Source organism: Glycine soja, chromosome 12 (assembly GCF_004193775.1).
Source record: "Glycine soja cultivar W05 chromosome 12, ASM419377v2, whole genome shotgun sequence".
Taxonomy (NCBI): Eukaryota; Viridiplantae; Streptophyta; class Magnoliopsida; order Fabales; family Fabaceae; genus Glycine; species Glycine soja.
Window position 1 is genome coordinate 30,889,911 of NC_041013.1, and position 22,006 is coordinate 30,911,916.

A 22,006-nucleotide genomic window follows, 5' to 3' on the forward strand; every position below is an offset into this window, starting at 1 on the left:
AAATAATTTGTGTGTTAAAAAAAAAAGCAATCAAAGAAAATGTGTGTTGTTGTAATAAGGTCAAAGACAAATTAAAGTGAAAGGCTAGTAAATAAGCTAATTGTATTGGAAGAAATATTTGGATAAGTATAGGATTTGTGCTCTCTTAGAATCTAAGCCTTTGAATCCTAGAAAAACCAATTATTTTTGTAGCCAGGCCTCACTACAAGCCTGTAAAAGTCCTTCTAATTCTATTTATGCATTTCTAACTTTATGGCTTGAGATGAAGTTCAAAGATTGGACCTCTTGCTAGTTGTTATTGATGAATAGCTACACTTGTGTTTGAGTGAAACAAAAGCCGTGAGACTGTGGTTTAAGCTGCTTTCCTTGATATCTGTCTTATGCCTAACTTCATCTAATTGTACAGGTTACATTTTATTCTTCTCTTTGAATAACCGCATGCTTTGTGAAAGACAAGTGATGAGGGCATTTTGCTTCATTCTTTTATCATGCAATCAATAACTTTTGTGCATACACCTTTGTACATAGTCACTTCATGTTTTTGTCACTTAGGGGACCAGTGAGTTGTTCTTTATTTTCTTGAAGACAAGCAAAACTGTAAATTTGGGGGAGTTGTTACTCGATGAATACGACTAACTTTTGTGTATAAAACCTGTGTAAATTGTATCAAACTCCTCCAATTTATGGTTATTTTGTAGTGTTGTAATTACTTTTTGTTAAAGATAGGTAATAAATATTTAGTACTCCCATTTTGTGTTTTTAATAATCATTTCCTCTCAATTTCAGATTAATTAGGCAAGTTTGTGAAGTGCTGATTTTCATCCGCTCGCTAAGCCAATCTTCTGGCTTAGCAAGCCATCCGCTAAGCGCAACACTCCTTTGGCTGAGCGCGAGGAAGAACCTGGAAGAAGAATGAGTTTTGCATGTTCGTTGAGCGAGGGCTAATCCCGCTAAGCGCACCGCTTGAGTCCATCCGCTGAGCGAAAAGACGAGCACTAAGCCGAAATTCACTAATGCACGCTAAGCGAGCCAGAGTTGCGCTAAGCGTGCAAGCACCAACAAGGCCACCTATTTAAGCCTGAAATCAGAAATGGAGAGAGATTTTGGCAAATTTCTCAAAGAGCTTCTGCATGTGAGAGATTCTAGAGAGATTAGGGTCCAAATTCAGAGAGTTTTGAGAGATTTTGTTGTGCAAAGACTTGCAGAGAACGGAGCTTGAAGAGGAAGTCGTCCTAAGAGCTTGAGCTGAGTTTGTGAGTGATTGTGAGGTTCTAGAGGTGGAGGAGACATCCTCACCCCTTGTATTTCTTCAATCCTTCATTTTTTTTCTCTTTTCTTTGTTGTAAAGGAAGCTTCCCAGTTATGGAGAGCTAAATCCTCTATTGGTTCTTCCTTGTTGGTACTTGATGTAAATACTTGTATATCTATTTAATGATGTGTTATGTGTTCTCTGTGCTATCAGTACGTCATTTCAGTGTGCTTTTTCCTTGATCACGTAGATGCATGCTTTGTTAGGATCATTCAATAGAGAAAATTGGTCTGATTCTTAGAACTTGATAGGACAGGGCTAGTTTATCTTAATGCGGTTCTGGTCAAGTTTAGTCCAACAAGAGGAATCTACGGACAATGCTTGATCAGGATTAGGTTAAACTATCATGAGAAATCGGGGTTTAGCATTTCATGAGACACCATAGAACACATGAGCATTGTTAAGTAGAGAATATCCTTTTAACATCAGGCACCTAATAGGAAGACCAACGTGTTGTCTACTTGTCTTTACACATCATTACTCATGTGATTTTCCTTTTAATAGTTAGTTTACATACCTATGCATAGTTGACACATCTCTTTTCATACTAGACACCTATTCACTGAATATAGCTTTACCAAGTAATACAAGTTCCTCGAGAGTTCGATACTCGGTTCTTACCGTTTTATACTACTTGCGTGATCTGGTGAACTTGTCGAGTTCAAACACCCCTCTCCCCTTACAAAATGCAAGGGTTGTGATAACGGGCGACATTGAGATATTCCAGGAGCGTTCAGCACAGGGATGCCAGAAAATGTCTGCTCTTCAGTGGTATATCTTGGATAAACTTCGAACCCAACCAGAGTGTGGTCTTAGGGAACTTCATGTGTTTCCCCCATGGGTTGAGAGACATGTGCATGATTAGATTGGGGTTGTTGATTCTGAATTAGTACGGGTGCAGAATTGTTGATATTCTCACCATAAGCGTATATAACAGTGGGTGGTGTATAATTAGGAGACAACCCATATGGTGGGAAGGAATGCTTGCTCTGAACCTAAACATGATGAGGCCCACATACATTTTTCACTGCCTCGCCTCCTTGACCTACTACATCTGAGACTGGACAATTCACTTGATTGAAACTGGCTGGGTGAATCGGGTCCATCTTAGTAGCAGTACTCGCAGCAACAATTGTAGCAGTCCTCCATATCGGCCCTCATTTGTCCCTGTACTTCTTCGATTTCACTCATTATTCTGGCCTTGGCACGCGTCTGGTAAGGGTGTCGTCAAATGCGATCTTTCTCTTTGGTTATAATGATTACGATTCTGATTTCAAGGAAATAATGCAATGAGCAATGCAACCAAAGTGGAAAGACAAACAAGCATGAATGCATGTGAATGATACATTGCTAAAGTACTGCATATTTTACGTAGGACATTCAGTAGAACATAGGGTCGAATCAACTCTAATTCTCATTAAATCTCGTCAGAGTCAAAGTGAAACTGGAAATAAAACATGGACACATCAATTGTTCCTAATTTTGTAAGTTATTAGCTCAATCATGTGTTGGCAATAGTCAAAGAAGCTATGTAAATTCGACCCATCTTTTGCCCCAACTTTTGTAAGCTGGTTATTTCCATACTTTGACCTTAACTTGATAAAATCCTATTCTTAAAAGATTGTGCTTGGTTCGACCCTATGTTTGCAGGAATAGAAATTTTGATCACCAATATTTCAACAACCTATCATAGAGGAGATATGATGAATGATCAGGGCATAGTTATGCTATGCATGACAAATGTATTTATCAAACCGACACAAGACGCCCGAAAGACCCTTTCATGTTAACAACGCATTGGGTACCATGTTTGTGTGATTTCAATCATTTTTGGGAGAAAGGATTGTATAACCCCAACATGGTTTGTTTATAGCTATTACCATGGTACCCAACACATGAAACTAAAAACGCGGTGTAAACTTTCACACTTCATTGTGACTTTTGGTGATGAAGAAGGGAATGCAAGGCATGAGCAACTATACGGCAGGATTATGCATAACATTCGAACAATGATAACAGAATGTATGCAATTGGCTGGAAAAAAAACATGCTAAATAAATATGTATGACAATGCAATGACTTACGCAAATGCAATACATGAATATGATAAATGATAAATGCAGGAATGATATGTCCATTATGATGCCATGAAGAGATGCATGATGCGATCAAGGAAACCAGACATGGTGAGTTTGCCATGTGTCCTTAATTCAGGAACCTAATGGAAAGGATCCAAAAGTCTACTATCTAGTGACAACTCCCAAGGGTATTTTCATGTAACCTTACTGGCCTCTAGAGATATCATCCTCTTAGGTAATACACTATGGCGATAAGGACTATCAACGACAATGCATCACCAAAAGAGGAAAACTCTAGATGAGGCTTCACTGTTATCAAGCGATTCGGGGATCCAACATGACCACATATCGACCTCCACTCCCTATGTCTAACACAGACCCGGGTATAGGGCCCAATATCTTAAAGTGTGTGCAAAAAGTGTGGGTGTCATGTGTGAATGGAGCAACCTAAGAATTACCTAACCCCACCTGCAAAACAACTAGAAAATTCCCAGGCAGATACAAGAAGTATAGCACATGTCGTCTATCCTAGGATTCAATGGCACAATGTATTTCTAACTACAAAGGTAATAGATACAAAGATACACACCAAGAAGTAACAACTTAGCAAAGGTTATATACAAACATGAGCGAAACAACGAATAAAGGAAACAAGTTCGAAGCTAAACCACAAAACGAACGGTAACGGAATGAAACTTTAACGAACACGAGTGCAATGCGGGGATTAAAGAGAAAGGGAAAATAAATAAATAAAAGGTCACGATAAAATTACACCCTCGATCAAATGGCTTAACTCTCTAAGGCGTCCCCAGTGGAGTCGCCATCTGTCACAACCTACCTTACGACCGGACGGCGAAAGAAAGTAATAGGGGTGTTGTTTGTCTTTTAGGAAGAAAATGAGTGGGAGTCGCCACCAACATTTATTTAAGAAAAACCAAAAAGCGATCTGCGAATTTTGAAAAGAAGGGTTTGGGAGTTGTTTACGCATACGGAATGTATTAGCACCCCACGCGCCCGTCACAAGGGACAGCAGCCTTAAATCGAGTGTGCAAAACGTGACTTCAAAATTATTTATTTTCCTTTTTTATTATTATTTTTTTTCAAATCGACAAGGGTGTTGCCCTTACTCCTACGTATACTTAGGTGCAATGAGGAAATCAGACCTACATAGTTCTTTAAGTAAGAATGTTCATGTTTTTTTAAAAGATTTATTTTAATTTCAAACAAAGAGTCGTTAAGGCGTTGGACCTTGAAACGAGGTTTTAATTTTTGAAAAGCGGAGGGAATCATTAAGGCGTTGGACCTTGAAACGATCTCAAGTGATATTTAACAAAAAGAAGTTTGGTTATTGTAGAAGCAAGCTTCATGATGAATCAAGATTGATTCAAAGAAGTTTTGATGATAACAAAGGTAATGACAAAAAGCTCAAAGGTCAAGAACACTTCATGATAACAAAGATGATGATCTCAAGAATCAAAGAATGAGTTCAAGATTTTCAAGATTGAATCAAGAACACTTCAAGGTTCAAGAGGAAATTTGATTTCAAGAATCAAGAATCAAGATTCAAGGTTCAAGGTTCAAGCTTCCAAGAATCAAGATCAAGATTCAAGACTCAAGAATCAAGAATCAAGAGAAAAATTAATCAAGATAAGTATGAAAATTTTTTTTCAAAAACTGAGTAGCACATGGATTTTTCTCAAAACTTGTTTACCAAAGAGTTTTTACTCTTTGGTAATCGATTACCAGATTGTGGTAATCGATTACCAGTAGCAAAATATTTTTGAAAAAGTTTTCAACTGAATTTACAATGTTCCAATTGATTTCCAAATGTTAAATCGATTACAATGTTTTGGTAATTGATTACCAGTGTGCTTGAACATTGAAATTCAAATTCAAATGTGAAGAGTCACATTCTTTCACAAAAAAGCTTTGTGTAATTGATTACACTGATTTTGTAATCGATTACCAGTAATAGTTTCTGAACAAATCAAAAGATGTAACTCTTCAAATAGTTTTTGACTTTTTCAAATTGGTTTTAAGTTTTTTCTAAAAGTTATAACTCTTCTAATGGTTCTCTTGACCAGACATGAAGAGTCTATAAAAGCAAGGCTTTGTTTTGCATTTAAATTATCTTGAACAACCTTTACAATACAATCCTTTACAACTTTTGAATCTCTTTGAACTTCTTCTTCTTCCATTTGCCAAAAGTTTTCCAAAGTTTTCTGGTTTTCCAAACCTTGAAAACTTGTGCTATTCATCCTTTTCATTCTCTTCTCCCTTTGCCAAAAAGAATATGCCAAGGACTAACCGCCTGAATTCTTTTTGTGTCTCTCTTCTCCCTTTTCCAAAAGAACAAAGGACTAACCGCCTGAATTCTTTTGTGTCTCCCTTCTCCCTTGTCAAAGAATTCAAAACAACACAGTCTGAGAATTCTTTTGATTCTTCCCTTTCCCATATACAAAAGATTTCAATGGACTAACCGCCTGAGAATTCTTTTGTATCCCCATTCACAAAGTTTCAAAGGTTTAACCGCCTGAGATCTTTGTCTTAACACATTGGAGGGTACATCCTTTGTGGTACAAGTAGAGGGTACATCTACTTGGGTTGTTGACTGAGAACAAGAGAGGGTACATCTCTTGTGGATCAGTTCTAGTGGAGGGTACATCCACTAAGTTCAAAGAGAACAAGGGAGGGTACATCCCTTGTGGATCTTTGCTTGTAAAAGGATTTTTACAAGATTGAAAAGAAATCTCAAGGACTGCAGGTTGCTTAGGGACTGGATGTAGGCACGGGTTGTTGCCAAACCAGTATAAAAACTCTTGTGTGTTTGTCTCCTTCTTCCCTACTCTTTTAATTTCCGCTGTGCATTTTAATTTCCGCTTTTACTTTTGGTTAAGTTTCTTTTATATTCTTCATTTACTTAACAGCATAGTAAAAGCCTTAGAAGAGTAAATTTTTAATTAGTAAAGGTTTAGGAATAATTAATTCAACCCCCCTTCTTAATTATTCTGAGGCCACTCGATCCAATAGTTATGAATTGATTTTTTTTTCATTTTTGGTTTTGTTTATTGCCTTCCAGTCTCACTAAAAAAACAAATTTCATGACACTAGTGATCGACTAGAATTAAGCCTTACGAATGAGACGAAATTACCAACGATAAAGGGGAGAAGATAAATACACACATAATATCACAGAGGGCCTATAAGGGTACATAGATTACATTCAACTCTTAAGAAAAACTAATCGACTGTTGCGTGGGGTACAAGGCTAGCGAGAGAAATGATGTAGGGAATGATCCACGGTTGCGATTTGGCAACGCCTCAGCTTTGCTTTTTTTTCTTCTTCTCTTTCTCTTTTTGTGTTTCCTCCTCTCCTTCTTTAGTTCTGACCTCTTAACCTCTCCCCTTGCATGGCTATTTATAGAAAAAGGCATTTGGTGCAGGGGAAGCTTGCCCAGGCGAGCTGCTTGCTTAGGCTTGAAGTCATCAGCTCGCCCAGGTGAGTAGATTGCTTAGGGCTGCAAGATTTTTCTTGGCCCAGGTGAGCTAGATGCTAGCCTGGGCCAGTTTAGGGTCAGAAAAATCTAGAAAATGACCCTTTTTCCCCTTCCTTGTAGCTTTTGTTTATGGAACTGACAAACAACCATCAAAACCATGCGCGACCCCTTGGCCTTGCACTATAACCAATGCCAAACACCGTAATTCAATTAGCAATGATCAAAACATCATATCCAAATGATCAAAACATTATACCCGGATGAAATTAGGGTCTGACAAATAGCATAGTTATTCCTCCTTTCAGCAATAAAGTCATGGAATTAAAGCCAGCACTGCTTAGTTTAATTGGCTCGCATCCCTTTGTTGGAATGGATCATGAGGATCCATACACACATTTGTCCACCTTCATGGAACTATGCAGTACTGTGGGAACTTCTGACAAGGATACTAAAGTTGTCCACCTTAGAGCTTTTCCATTTTCACTAGCAGGTAAGGCAAAAATATGGCTCCAATCACATCCAAATAAAAGCCTCAACACTTGGGAAGAGGTGGAGGAGAAATTAATAGTTGAGGTTCTTTCCTCCTTCAAGATTTATCAGTGCAAAATCTGCCATCACAACTTTTTCCCAAGGATCTGCCAAACCTCTTAGGCACCCAGTGGACCCAGAAAAGTCCAACAAGGCATTGGGATTTCCTGCCTTAATTACAGGTCTCTGCCAGTTCTATGGAGTACCGGTCACACCAACAAAACACATCCAGCCTCCGATTAAAAAATCATTTATTGAAAAATATTGCATGTCAAGACAGGTACAGCAACCACAGCAAGATCAGCAACATCAACCAACAGCAGATGCACCACCACCACCTCTACATCAGCCACCATCCTTGGAGTCCATCTCTGCCCACTTGCAGATGATAGAGCTCTAGATGTACACGTACATGCATCATTTGGCTGACTAGCAGGCATCATATCATAGGGGCCAGATGCAGTTGAATGACAACTTCTACCATTACACACTTAGATTATAACTCTTTTTGGGACTAAAAAATAATTTTTTTTTCTTGAACATAACATGCTTTGAAAGAAGCAAACAACCAATATTTTTTTAAAACTTATTTTTTTATCAGAACACAACAAAAGAAGTTTTTGAAAACATTGAAAGACTTTCCCAAAACCCAAATGAATTCAAATGTTTTTGCATGGACTTGATAAAAGAGCAACTTTTGAAACACTAATTTGATTTCAATATGGAAACAGGCCTTAAGCTTTAGTGATTGTGTACAACCATAGATTTTACATTGAGTGTCCTTATTGATATGTTCTACAGTTGGTTTTGCATGAATTTCTAATCGTCATACCATATGATTCATGGATATGATCTAGGCATTCTTTCTTTCTTTACATTTTAAGCCACTGGCCAAACAACTGTCCCAATGTATATTATTTTACCATTTGCAAAGCCCTTTGAGCCAAACACTTGATATTTTGTTGGAACACTAACCTAGGATAAAAGTTCCTACCTTACCTTAGGATTAGGAGAGCAAGGGTGTTTTGATGGGAATTTCTATCATTTGGCAGCTAATGTGATCTAAATACTCTATTCTTAAGGGTATTAAAGGAAATTAAATATTTATCAGAACAGAAAAGAACAAAATTAGAAAAGAAAAGGAAAAGGAAAAGGAAAACAAGTTCTTTATGGATAAATAAATGTCTGAATCATGTACAGAGTTATTGTAAATATCTGAATAGAAAGAAGTAATAACTTGGTTGAAACAAAAAAGGATAGGAAGTGATCGTTCATTTAAGTTACTAGCTAGATTTTTAAGTCTGCTCTCTTATTCTCAAGGTATGTTTGAATATCCAAAAAAACCAAGATTTCCTTCAAAACCAGACCCAACCTTAAAAAGACCTATTGATCCATGATGATTATGCACAGTATCTTTGATTTGATGGGAAATGGCTTGCAAAATTAATTTATGACATATCCGTGATTGAAATTGAGATGAAACACTTGCATGTGTGAGATTTATGCACCTTTGAGAGGTTTTCCTCTGTTTCAATGAATCCAGTGTTTCCTCAAATGTTCTTTAGAAATAAAATGTGAAATGATCTTAATCTCATTTTTGGTTCTGTGAATTCCATCTTTGTGCTTTCATTTCTCATTGTTGCATTTTGAAAAAAAAAAGTTGTTCTGGTCAGTTTGGGGATTGATTCTTTACAAAGCATGTTCATAATTTTTTAAGCATATTTATTTTATACTTATACTATTGTTATTTGTAATTTTTCTTTACTTTGCTTGAGGACAAGCAAGATTCTAGTTGGGGGGAGTTGATAAGTGCCAAATTTTAGTTATTTTTGGATTAAATTATTAGCACTTATCCTTGCTTGTAATAGTTTTCTTATAAACTACCCTTAAATCTAGTTGTTTATATATATTGTACATTTACTAATATTGTTGTTTAAATATGAAAGATTCATCCATGATTTTATAGGTTTTGATGGTTGTTTGTTAGATATAGAAACAAAGCCAAATGGAAGGGCAAAATGGTCTTTTCATGAAGGTTTCTGACCCTAAAGTTGCCCAGGCTAGCATCCAGCTTGTCTGGGCTAAAATGTAACTTCATCCCTAAGCAAGCAACTCGCCTGGGCGAGTGGATAACTTCACCATTAAGCGACAATTCGCCTGGATGAGCTATAGCTCACCTAGGCGAATTTCCCTACACTCCTTGGTTGTTTTCTATAAATAGTCATGCATGGTTGAAGTGAAGAAAAAGCCAACAGCTTTAAAACACCAGAGAAAACATAAAAGAAGAAGGAGAAGAGGAAAAGTGGAGCTGAGGCGCTGCAGAGTTGTGACCGTGGATCACTTCCTTCATCATTTCTCTTGTTAGTCTTGTGCTCTGCGCAATGATCGATTAGTTTTTCTTAAAGATTGGATATAATCTTTGTACCCTTATGTATCCTTGATATTATATATGTATTAATCTTTTCTACTCATTATTGGTAATTTCATTCTACTCGTAATGCTTGATTCTATTTGATCACTAGTGTCATGAAATTGGATTTTAAGTGAGACTGGACAATAATCTTAGAATTTGAACCAAATGATTTTACTCTTTACGTTACGTTGCTAGGAATAGAGCATAATGTTTTGATTGCAAAAAGCACAATAATATAATTGTAATGCTGAGATATTTACTGCATATGTGAGGGATCGATATTTAGCAAATATTCTTAGATTCCAAGTGCGAGGAATCAACTTGGGATAACTATGTGTGCATTAGTAATGTTAGAAAATGATTTATATATGTTAATCTTATTAGGATACTAAGGGTATGAACAATGAAATCTAATCCTATGTTTTCTTAAATTAATTTAAGTTGTTATTATTATTTCCGTAATTTACGTATTTCTGACACACTAAATTCCGTTATTTCCGTATTTTCTGTATTTTTGTTATTTTCATAAATCCGTTATTTTTAATTTTATTTTACTTTAAGTTGTCTTTAATTAATCAAAGCAAAACCAATGAAATTCGATTAAATTTGTACATAACTATTAAACTAATAACATTTATCCGAATGAATTAAGTAAACTCAAGTTCCTGTAGAAATGAACTCTTTTATAAATGTGAAACCTACAATGACAATTGATATGCTTGCCAAAAGTCCTAACAAGTTTCTGGCGCCGTTGCTGGGGACCTAGTCATCCACTTAGTTCTTTCGGATTTAAACTTTTAGTTTGATAGGCTATTTTCCTTTGTTGATTTCTGTTGATTTTGTATAAATTTCCTCTTTTATTTTTTCTTATCTTTGTACTTATTTCTCTCATTTTAATTTTGTATAAATTTTCTCTTACTTTTATTTTCACTAACCTTGGTGCTTACGGGTTGTTGTAGTGTGTTCTTTTTTACTTTATGCGAGGTAAAAGTCCAGATTCGGAAATTACCCAGACTGAAAGGAAGAATAGAAAGAAAAAGAAACAAACAACCACTATAACACTGGGTAAGTCTTCTTCTTCATATTATTTTTCAACTGATAAGCCACTTGTAGAAAATAACATGGCTGAAAGAGGAGGAGAAGGGAATAGACCATCGAGGAAGACTCTGGGTGACTATGCTTAGCAACAAGGCCCAAAACATTACAATAGCATAGTTATTCCTCCTCTCAGCAATAAAGTCATGGAATTAAAGCCAGCACTGCTTAGTCTAATTGGCTCACATCCCTTTGCTGGAATGGATCATGAGGATCCATACACACATTTGTCTACCTTCATGGAACTATGCAGTACTATGGGAGCTTCTGACGAGGATGTTGAAGTTGTCTACCTCAGAGCTTTTCCATTTTCACTAGCAGGTAAGGCAAAATCATGACTTCAATCACATTCAAATAAAAGCCTCAACATTTGGAAAGAGGTGGAGGAGAAATTCATAACAAGATTATTTCCTCCTTCAAGATTTATCAGTGCAAAATTCACCATCACGACTTTTTCCCAAGGATCTGACGAACCTCCCTTTCCCAAGGTGAACTAATATAAATCAAATATTTTTACTTTTTTTAACTAATATAAATCAAATATTTTTACTTTTTTCCTTTATAATTTATTAAGCATTCTAGTCTCTGTCACTTCTTTTACACTAAGTGTTTCGACAATCAAACTTATCTTTATTAAAAACATGTTTTTCTCTTTAATTTACGACCCATCATTATATGCATTCAAAAGTTACTAAAGTTTTTGTATATATCTTGTATATATTTGATAGACACATTATTCAAGCCTAGGTAGTGATACCTTCACCCCCATTTATAAACGAGTAAGGAAAATAACCATTTAATTTATCTAAAGGTACCCATATAGCTACCTGTTTAAAATCCATGTAGGATTTTATTTGCAAATATCCTTCTAAATTCTTGATTTTCTTTCTTTGTCCAAAGAAATATTACCAATACAATATAATTTTAGTTTAATAATAGAGAATGTATAAATACATTCTATACTATTAAACTAAAAATTATTAAAGAAATCCTAAAAAGTTTAATGAACTCACTTATATTTTTTTGTAATAGAAAAATGTGTTATAAGTTGTTACTAGCATTCATAATCAAATTAACGAAAATCTACTTTGACCTTGCAAGTTATAACTCATTTCTTTGGGCTATAATAAAAAAAAAAACTAGTTAAAACCTTGACTTAAATATGTTTTTGTCTAGTTGATCCTTGTAAATTGATACTTTTTCAATTTAGGTCCCTATAAGTTTTTTTTTAGTTTTTTTTGTCTTTGTATTTTTGAACTAAATATGAGCAAATATCTTCCATAAACTAAAATTAGAAAAATGCAAACTCACAGAAATCAAAAACATATTTAAGTGAGAAAAAATGTGAATAAAGGGTACAACACCCTGCAATTACATTAAGTGAAACCATACAGTTAAAAGGGACCATTATTAATGGAATGCCAAATCCTAAACCTGGTTTTAAGATCGTTCAATCCCTTTGGCAACAAACAGCTCTCAGACTTTAATTATTAAACCATGGCGTATACCTACACTAAATAAAACAACAAAACCGCCACACCACTGCCGACAACAATACATCAATGGTTCTGAGAATGCAAAATTTGATTTGGTTCTTAAAGGAATATCCAGTAACCTACCAGACATGTATGTGATAACATGTTCAATTACTGGTTGGCAAATTTGATTCCCTTCTCAATTGATGATTTGAGTTCAGGCTTAAGGCTTTCGAGGCCTTGTTGCTCAAAATCTGAGAGGTGCCCCAAGCCCAGAACTTCCTCCACACCAACCGTCCCAAGCCTCACCTGCAAAACATTTCACACATGTTGTCAATAGCAATATTAGAGCATACCCAACAACATGGATCACCATCTCTATGACCGAGTTAAAAGCAAATAGGCCCTATGCATGGTTGAAAGCAAATAGGCCCAATTAGTTCGAGAAAACAATTTTTGTTCACTTTTAATTACAAAAACAAAAATGCCACATTATTTTCACTATTTCTAGTTTTCAAAAGTTTACACAGGAAACAATGAAAGTCTTTTCTTGTTGTATGTTTTCATTTTATTTGTTTTCACTAAATTCCCTACACAAACAGAACAGAAAACAAAGTGAAAACAAAATGAAACAGCCTTCTTAAGCACTAAGGGGTAAAATTAGAAACTCAATAAATAAAAAAAACAGTGCTGCAGTTCAATGACCTTGGAAGCAAAGAAGGGAAGTTCAGTAACAGTGGATTGCACGAAAGAGCACTCGACAACATCTGGGACTCCATTGAGGCCCTTGAGGCAAGCATCAGCAAAAAGGGCACCAGCATAGCTGCAAGAAACACAATAAATTACGAATGCATGATTAGATTTTATATCAAAAATTGGCAAAATTTACCACTGAACCACACCTCTTGCATAGTATCAATAATTTTCCTTAAATCAACTGTTACTATCAAAAATGAAACATTCATTAATCCCAGACTTACGCCATTGACAAAGTTGCAGAACCCTTTCCAGCCTTAGCTTCTACAACTTCTGTTCCTCCATCTTGTGTCCTCTTTGTAAGAGCCTTAATGACATCATCATCAAGATTGGCTTTTGGTGTGGCCTATACAAGTGGAAAACAGTTAAAAATTTAGTACATATATATCAAGCTAGGAAGCCATACTATATGTCAGGGAGGAAAAAGTTGAGTTACAGAGCAGGAAGGTACTTGAGAAAATAGTGGCAGAATAGTAATGCCTGCATGACCGCCCACAACAGGTACATTAACACCTGCAAAAACATAAACAAACCCAAATCAAATAAAATGTTATTGTGCAACTAAATACAAATTGTTCTGCACACAAAAAAAATCCATTATTCAATTTCAACCCCACCCCCCCCCCCCTAAAACCCCGCTTTCCACTTGAGAAAAACAAATTAGTTGGACTTTGTTCACAAGACATGACACTTAAATCTCTGCCTCATTTGTTCCATCTGTACATCACAAAATAAACAACAGTAGCAAACTAAGCATTACAGCAATTGTTAGGTTTGTTACACTTGACATACCAGCAACTGGAACATTGGCTTTCCCAGCATAGAAAGTTTTTGCCCTAACAACATCAAGGGTGGTAACACCAAACAATCTCTTCTCATCATAAGTTCCTGCCTTCTTGAAAACTTCAGCAGCAATAGGAACAGTGGAGTTCACAGGATTGCTTATCATGTTAACAAGGGCCTGATTCCACAGATAAAATATTCAGTATCAAATAAAAAAACATATTATAAATGACTACAAGCCCATTACAGATACTATAGAACAGGACATGCACACAATTATACTTTTTGATTTATTGGATCCTATACTTCTAGTGGATGGGAAAAGAATTCATGTCAATCATTTACTACTGCTATCAGACATTAATCAAATTTTAAAATCAATTTGATTCCCCAAATATTTTGATTTGAACAATATATAACAGCCAGTGTTAGAAGTGTGTTCAGAGCAACTAAATAAAAGAAATGCATTGATCATCCAAAACCAATCATAATGAAATTTTCATTTCCTCCATGGCCCAAGCCAGTATATATATTTTCCACATACAAATTCGGAGCAAAACAACACTGACTGGCAAGCAACATCAAATGACAACCACAGACTAACAAATGAAAGGAAACAGACACTCACATGGGGGCAATACTTAGCAATAGCAGTACACAGCGTCTTAACAATGCCAGCATTGATGTTAAAAAGATCATCACGAGTCATTCCAGGCTTTCTGGGCACACCAGCAGGAATTATAACAACATCGGCACCCTCCAAAGCTTTTCCAAGCTCTTCATCACCTTGGTACCCCACTACCTGCAATCCCAATTAACAGAAAAAGCCAGCTAGCTCAATCAATAGCACTACAACATTAAACTACAGTAAATCTTGCACATCCCTGCAAAAGGGGTACATTAACTTCTCTCAGAAAATGAGTTCAACCAATTGTACTATAACATCACACTATAATAAAGCTTGCATCCTTGCAAAATTCCTACTAGAAAAACTAGATTAATGCACCTCACAAAAACAGCTCAAGCCATTGTGCTACAACATTAAAGTACAGGTAAAGTTTGCATTTTTTGTTAAGATTAAACCCCGAAAGGATATATTAGTGTACCTCACTGTGCAATAACATCAAACCACAGTAAATACCCTTGCAACCTACAAAAGGGTAGATCAGTGCACCTCAAAAAATTAACTCAATTCACTGTGCTATTAACATCAAACCACAGTAAATCTTCCAATTTCCAAACACCCCTGCCCCCCCCCAAAAAAAGGATACATTAGTACACCTCAGCAAAACAGATCAAACTAAATTCCCACAACATTAAACAATAATAATGTTTGTATTTTTGCAACAAAAAAAAAGAAAAAAAAAACACTACTGAAATGATTAGATCATAGTTTCAAAAAAAAATGATTAAATCATTATAACCCAGAAAAGGGCGCCAGATCAACGGTTTCAAAAACTATACACGTTCTCATCCACAAAAAATGTTTACTCACAAAATTTTTTAAAAAAAAATAGAGGGCTAGATAAACCCTACAGAATTCCGGATCCCCCAGAAAAACATCACCAAACCACACTAAACCTATCCCCTTAGCAAGATCTCAACAAAGAGGTATATTACCGTACAACAAAAAGCCACAATAAAAGTTACAATCTTTGCAAGAACCCCGCAAAAAGGTACACTATTCCGCCACCAAAAGAAAAACAAAATACAACGAAGCTTGCAACTTTACAAAATCCCCTCAAAAGGGTGCCTCAGAAAACACAGTAAACCTAACGCATTCGAAAAAAAAAATATAAAAAATAAAAAGTGAGTTAAGAGTGTGGATCGAGGATACCTCAGATCTGGTGTTTATGTGGCTGATATCGGCGGCGACGCCGGGAGTTCCGGCGATATCGTAAAGGGAGAGGCTCGAAACGAGGGGATTGAGCTTCATGAGAAGGGAGAGAGGCTGCCCGATCCCGCCGGCGGCGCCGAGAACGGCTACCTTGCGCTCCGGCACCGGCTCGGAGGCGTACCCACGGCGGAAGAGATGAGAGGCGCCGCGGGTGGCGGCGGAGTGGAGAGATCTGAGCATCGATGGCTTCATCATTTTCTCTCTCTCTCTCTCTCTTTGTTTTTTGCTTTAACCTCAGAAGGTTCTGAGAAAAAACGAGAGAAAGGGGAACAACGAAAGCGTTGGCGTGACGAGGGTCACAATTTATGGTGAGAGTGGCGATTAGTGAGTGAGCGAGCCAGCGCCTGCATCTATTTCGGGTCCACAGAAAAATAATAATGCCTTAAAAAATGAGAAATTATATATTCTATTAAATATTATATATATTAAATTAAATATTAAATATATGTAAAAACAGAAAGTGGAACATGTCTGGTGCCATTTTTTTATTCAAGAATGTATAAAATAAAACGAATAATATATTTGAAAATCAATATCTATATATAAAATCAGAAGGAAATGGAAAATACTGAAATATCCATGACTGAGAGGTTGACAGCTGTCCAAAATTTTGGTTTTTTGGTCAAAATACCCATAGCTGAGAGCTTGACACCTGTCCATTTTTTATTTTTATTTTTTGGTCATTTTATAGCCCTCAGCTTTGCTTTGATTTTGTGACACCTCACTGCCATGTGTTTTCCTATGAACTTTTTTTTTTTGCTGCCAACTCCACGTACCATCCTCTGTTTATCTCTTTCTCTTTTCTCTTTTTTTTTTTCGGAAACTGAAATTTCCCCAGAATGCTGAAGCCACCCGCTTTTTGCAATACAAAATGTGAGGTTGTGCATGTCTTTTTTCCTCTCTTTTTTTCCTTCCTTCTATCTCTTTCAATAATTTGTCATCGTTTTCCTCTGCAGGAAAGAGATTCGTGAAGCCATCAAAGGTTACAAAGGATATACATACTGATCGTGTAAGCCCCTTTTGCTTATCGCCAATCTCTAATTGTTATTCTATCATCGTTTTTTGTCTGATTTTTTGTGTTTTTTTATGCTACGTTGTTGTTTTTCCCTAAAACTCATATTTTTTATTTTGTTCATACTTTTAGAGGAAATTCTATGAGTTTTTATGCATTTTCCTCAGTTCTTAATTATCTGGATTTGCATGCAAGCTCTGCACCTCTTAGTATCTTTTTGTGTTTTTTGCGATTTTTATTTGGATCAGGGTGTCTGTGGCTCAGTGGTATTTCGCGTTCAATCGCTTACAATTGGTCTCGACCCAACATGAAAATCGGTGTTAGGATCATTCACGCAAGTTCCTATTACCGAAACGTTCCTGTTTCTCGCAAAGGTTTTTCCCTTTTTACTGTTATGCATGTTTGTTTCATTGATATTTGCTTCTATTTGGAAGGTTTTAATTTGATTTGTTGTTATGCATGTTTTCTTCTTAATAATAGTTATTTTTTCTTACTGATTTTTCAACTCTGTTTTTGGTTCCTTTTTTATTTTCCCGGGCTAATTTTTTCGTCATCTTCCCCATATGGATTGTAAGTTGTGTTTGATGAAATGCCTAAATGAAGTTTTAGTTTTTAATCTTAAAAATTCATAACTACTATCAACATATGCACGGGTGTTACCAAGAAAATGACTATATGTATGTGGAAACATTCTAAATGTGTTTAAGCTCATTGCATATGTTGAGATTGTTATGCCTTGATGGATATGAGCTTGCGATGAATCTTTCTTCTTTTTGCTTCCTCTCTTGAAAATATATCATTTTTAAAATTAAGCTTGCTACTATAAGAATTTGGTTTGGTTACCAAAAACAAGAAAGGTAATATTGTTTGTAATATATCTCTTGCTGTTGTAAGAATTTGCTATGGTTATATGGACCTGGTAGGCTGTAGAGAAGAGGTTAGCCTTCCCCCAAAAATGAGGTTCCTTTTAATTTTCCCAGGCTATCAATGAAAAAGCATCCAACGGGAAAGTTTTTTCCTTTTTTATGTTTGTTTCGTTGATATTTGCTTCTATTTGGAAGGTTTTAATTTTATTTGTTGTTATGCATGTTTTCTTCTTAATAATAGTTATTTTTTCTTATTGATTTTTCAATTTTGATTTTGGTTTCTTTTTATTTTGCCAGGCTATCGACGAAGAAGAATCCAACAGGCACGTTTTTTCCTCTTTTGCTATTATGCATGTTTGTTTCATTACTATTTATTTTTATTTGCAAGGTTCTAATTTTGTTTGTTGTTATGCATGTTTTCTTCTTAATAATAATTATTTTTTCTTACTGATTTTTAGCCTCTGTTTTTGGTTCCTTTTTTATTTTCACGGGCTAATTTTTTCGTCATCTTCCCGATATGGGTTGTAAGTTATGTGTTTGATGAAATGCCTAAATGAAGTTTTAGTTTTTAATCTTAAAAATTCATAACTACTATCAACACATGCACGGGTGTTACCAAGAAAATGACTATATGTATGTGTAAACATTCTAAATGTGTTTAAGCTCACTGCATATGTTGAGATTGTTATGCCTTGATGGATATGAACTTGCGATGAATCTTTCTTCTTTTTGCTTACTCTCTTGAAAATATATCATTTTTAAAATTAGGCTTGTTGCTATAAGAATTTGGTTTGGTTACCAAAAACAAGAAAGGTAATATTTTTTGTAATATATCTCTTACTGTTGTAAGAATTTGGTTTGGTTATATGGACCTGGTAGGTTGTAGAGAAGAGTTTAGCCTTCCCCCAAAAATGAGGTTCCTTTTAATTTTCCCGGGCTATCAATGAAAAAGCACCCAACAGGAAATTTTTTTCCCCTTTTTACTGTTATGCATGTTTGTTTCATTGATATTTTCTTTTATTTGGAAGGTTTTAATTTTATTTGTTGTTATGCATATTTTCTTCTTAATAATAGTTATTTTTTCTTATTGGTTTTTCAATTTTGTTTTTGGTTTCTTTTTATTTTGTCGAGCTATCGACGAAGAAGCATCCAATAGGCACGTTTTTTCCTTTTTTGCTGTTATGCATGTTTCTTTCATTACTATTTGTTTTTATTTGCAAGGTTCTAATTTTGTTTGTTGTTATGCATGTTTTCTTCTTAATAATAGTTATTTTTTCTTAGTGATTTTTCAACTCTGTTTTTGGTTCCTTTTTTATTTTCCCGAGCTAATTTTTTTGTCATCTTCCCCATATGGGTTGTAAGTTATGTGTTTGATGAAATGCCTAAATGAAGTTTTAGTTTTTAATCTTAAAAATTCATAACTACTATCAACATATGCATGGGTGTTACCAAGAAAATGACTATATGTATGTGTAAACATTCTAAATGTGTTTAAGCTCACTGCATGTGTTGAGATTGTTATGCCTTGATGGATATGAACTTGCGATGAATCTTTCTTCTTTTTGCTTACTCTCTTGAAAATATATCATTTTTATAATTAAGCTTGCTGCTATAAGAATTTGGTTTGGTTACCAAAAACAAGAAAGGTAATATTTTTTGTAATATATCTCTTGTTGTTGTAAGAATTTGGTTTGGTTATATGGACCTGGTAGGTTGTAGAGAAGAGTTTAGCCTTCCCCCAAAAATGAGGTTCCTTTTAATTTTCCCGGGCTATCAATGAAAAAGCATCCAACAGGAAATTTTTTTCCCCTTTTTACTGTTATGCATGTTTGTTTCATTGATATTTGCTTTTATTTGGAAGGTTTTAATTTTATTTGTTGTTATGCATATTTTCTTCTTAATAATAGTTATTTTTTCTTATTGGTTTTTCAATTTTGTTTTTGGTTTCTTTTTATTTTGCCGGGCTATCGACGAAGAAGCATCCAATAGGCACGTTTTTTCCTCTTTTGCTGTTATGCATGTTTCTTTCATTACTATTTGTTTTTATTTGCAAGGTTCTAATTTTGTTTGTTGTTATGCATGTTTTCTTCTTAATAATAGTTATTTTTTCTTAGTGATTTTTCAACTCTGTTTTTGGTTCCTTTTTTATTTTCCGGGCTAATTTTTTTGTCATCTTCCCCATGTGGGTTGTAAGTTATGTGTTTGATGAAATGCCTAAATGAAGTTTTAGTTTTTAATCTTAAAAATTCATAACTACTATCAACATATGCATGGGTGTTACCAAGAAAATGGCTATATGTATGTGTAAACATTCTAAATGTGTTTAAGCTCACTGCATGTGTTGAGATTGTTATGCTTTGATGGATATGAACTTGCGATGAATCTTTCTTCTTTTTGCTTACTCTCTTGAAAATATATCATTTTTAAAATTAGGCTTGTTGATATAAGAATTTGGTTTGGTTACCAAAAACAAGAAAGGTAATATTTTTTGTAATATATCTCTTGCTGTTGTAAGAATTTGGTATGGTTATATGGACCTGGTAAGCTGTAGAGAAGAGGTTAGCCTTCCCCCAAAAATGAGGTTCCTTTCAATTTTTTCGGGCTATCAATGAAAAAGCATCCAACAGGAAAGTTTTTCCCCTTTTTACTGTTATGCATGTTTGTTTCTTTGATATTTGCTTCTATTTGGAAGGTTTTAATTTTATTTGTTGTTATGCATATTTTCTTCTTAATAATAGTTATTTTTTCTTATTGGTTGGTGTCCTTTTATATTTTGAAGGTTTTAGTGGTTTATAGATTTATTTATATCCTGTATGGTAGAGTGAAAGTATAATGCTTGTTATTAAGTTTTGCTCATAGTTTCTCCTACTTATCCTGTATGATGTTATTAAGTTTAGTGGCTTATCATATGGTGCTTGTCATGTGCCTAAAAAAGATTAGAACCACAAGAATAATTAGGTCCTTGAAATAATCAATTACTGCAGCTAACCAAGAAAAATTGGAAAAATTAAGAATTAGTGACCCTTATATAACACTCCTCCCAAGAGTTAGAATAAGAAATGCCATACAACAAAGCTAACAACCAATCCTCCCTTAGTGGAAAATAACAGTTTGATGAATGGATATAGAGAATCAGAATAACATGCGACTAAATGACATGTCTTGGGATAATTTGAAATTGATTTGCATTCCATCAATAGATCTTTAGATTAAGTCACATAGTAGAACATATGACCAGAACATTACAGCTTCAGTAAGTGGAGACAAAGATTTATAAAACTAGACATATACAACACTAACAACAATCAAAGCATTTCCCAGTAGGTGGGTTGGTTACATGGATCAAACCACATCAGTGTGCTCTGTAAAAAACTGATTCTTCAAAGGCCATTTAGATCTGTAAAAAATGAATCCTTTTAATAGTCTTCAAAGGAACTTAAGAGTTTTCCTCTACATTAATTATTGAGCTATCCCTCATTCGACCAATTCTTCTAACTAGGGCTTTCATTGGTATTCTCACAAGTCATGACAAAAAAGAGGTATAAAAAAAAAGACACATGTTTATATGTCATAGTTGAAGGAGGATCATGATACGGATCTACTAATGCTATTTTATTACCATACTTCTCAGCAGAAGATCTCCAAATATCAGGAACATCTTTCCACTCGTTTGAGGCCACACCACCATTACCAGAGAGTAATGAACTTTGTAGAAAGGGAGAGCACTTTCTCGTTTGAGGCCACACCCCCAAAATATTTGCCCTGACACTAAAATTAAAAGAATAAACAAGTAAAGAGCAAGAGCAAAGAGCGAATGAATGATGTTAGCAGTAATTACCTTGAATTACCCAACAAATACTTGGCTCTGATTACCCAACAAAGGATGAGCTTGAAGTTGATCCTTCAAAGAGTTTATATCATCCCAACATCAATAATATTGTTTCAAATACAAAGAGATAGCCTCAACTAACAACATAAGACACCTGTTAAAATATGAAATGTGTTCTTAGGAAAGCCAATAGTCAAGATACTGTAATGAACTTCATTACCCATATCCACAAGATACTATATATATAGTCAAGATTTTCCTGAACATACAGAGAAGTATGCATTTAGTGATGGAATTTGTGGTAGACATTTGCAGATCATGGTTAAGACTAGAGGATTAGGTCGTGCCTTAGGTAGGGTTGTTGGCAGAGGTCTGGGGAGAGGGGATGATGATGATTCTGAAGGTGCTCCCTAATGCCGAAGGCCGACCGCATTGGCACGCAGGAAACAAGTACCTATCACTGGTGCC

General features: G+C 35.2%; 1 protein-coding gene and 1 long non-coding RNA gene across 2 annotated transcripts; one reads left to right on the forward strand and one right to left on the reverse strand.

Moving 5' to 3' along the window:
• Nucleotides 1–12,227: 12,227 nt before the first annotated feature.
• On the reverse strand, nt 12,228–16,191 carry LOC114379829 (malate dehydrogenase, mitochondrial-like). Its single transcript, XM_028338598.1, has 7 exons — nt 15,772–16,191; nt 14,563–14,736; nt 13,944–14,112; nt 13,603–13,664; nt 13,376–13,497; nt 13,101–13,218; nt 12,228–12,704 (listed from the first exon to the last, which is right to left on the reverse strand). Exons 1-7 carry the CDS (start codon nt 16,024–16,026, stop codon nt 12,567–12,569), a joined length of 1,038 nt encoding a protein of 345 aa, XP_028194399.1. The 5' UTR covers nt 16,027–16,191; the 3' UTR covers nt 12,228–12,566.
• A 473-nt stretch (nt 16,192–16,664) lies between these two features.
• On the forward strand, nt 16,665–17,338 carry LOC114379302. Its single transcript, XR_003659455.1, has 3 exons — nt 16,665–16,709; nt 16,788–16,840; nt 17,092–17,338. It is a non-coding gene; the product is annotated as an uncharacterized LOC114379302 (long non-coding RNA).
• Nucleotides 17,339–22,006: the final 4,668 nt, after the last annotated feature.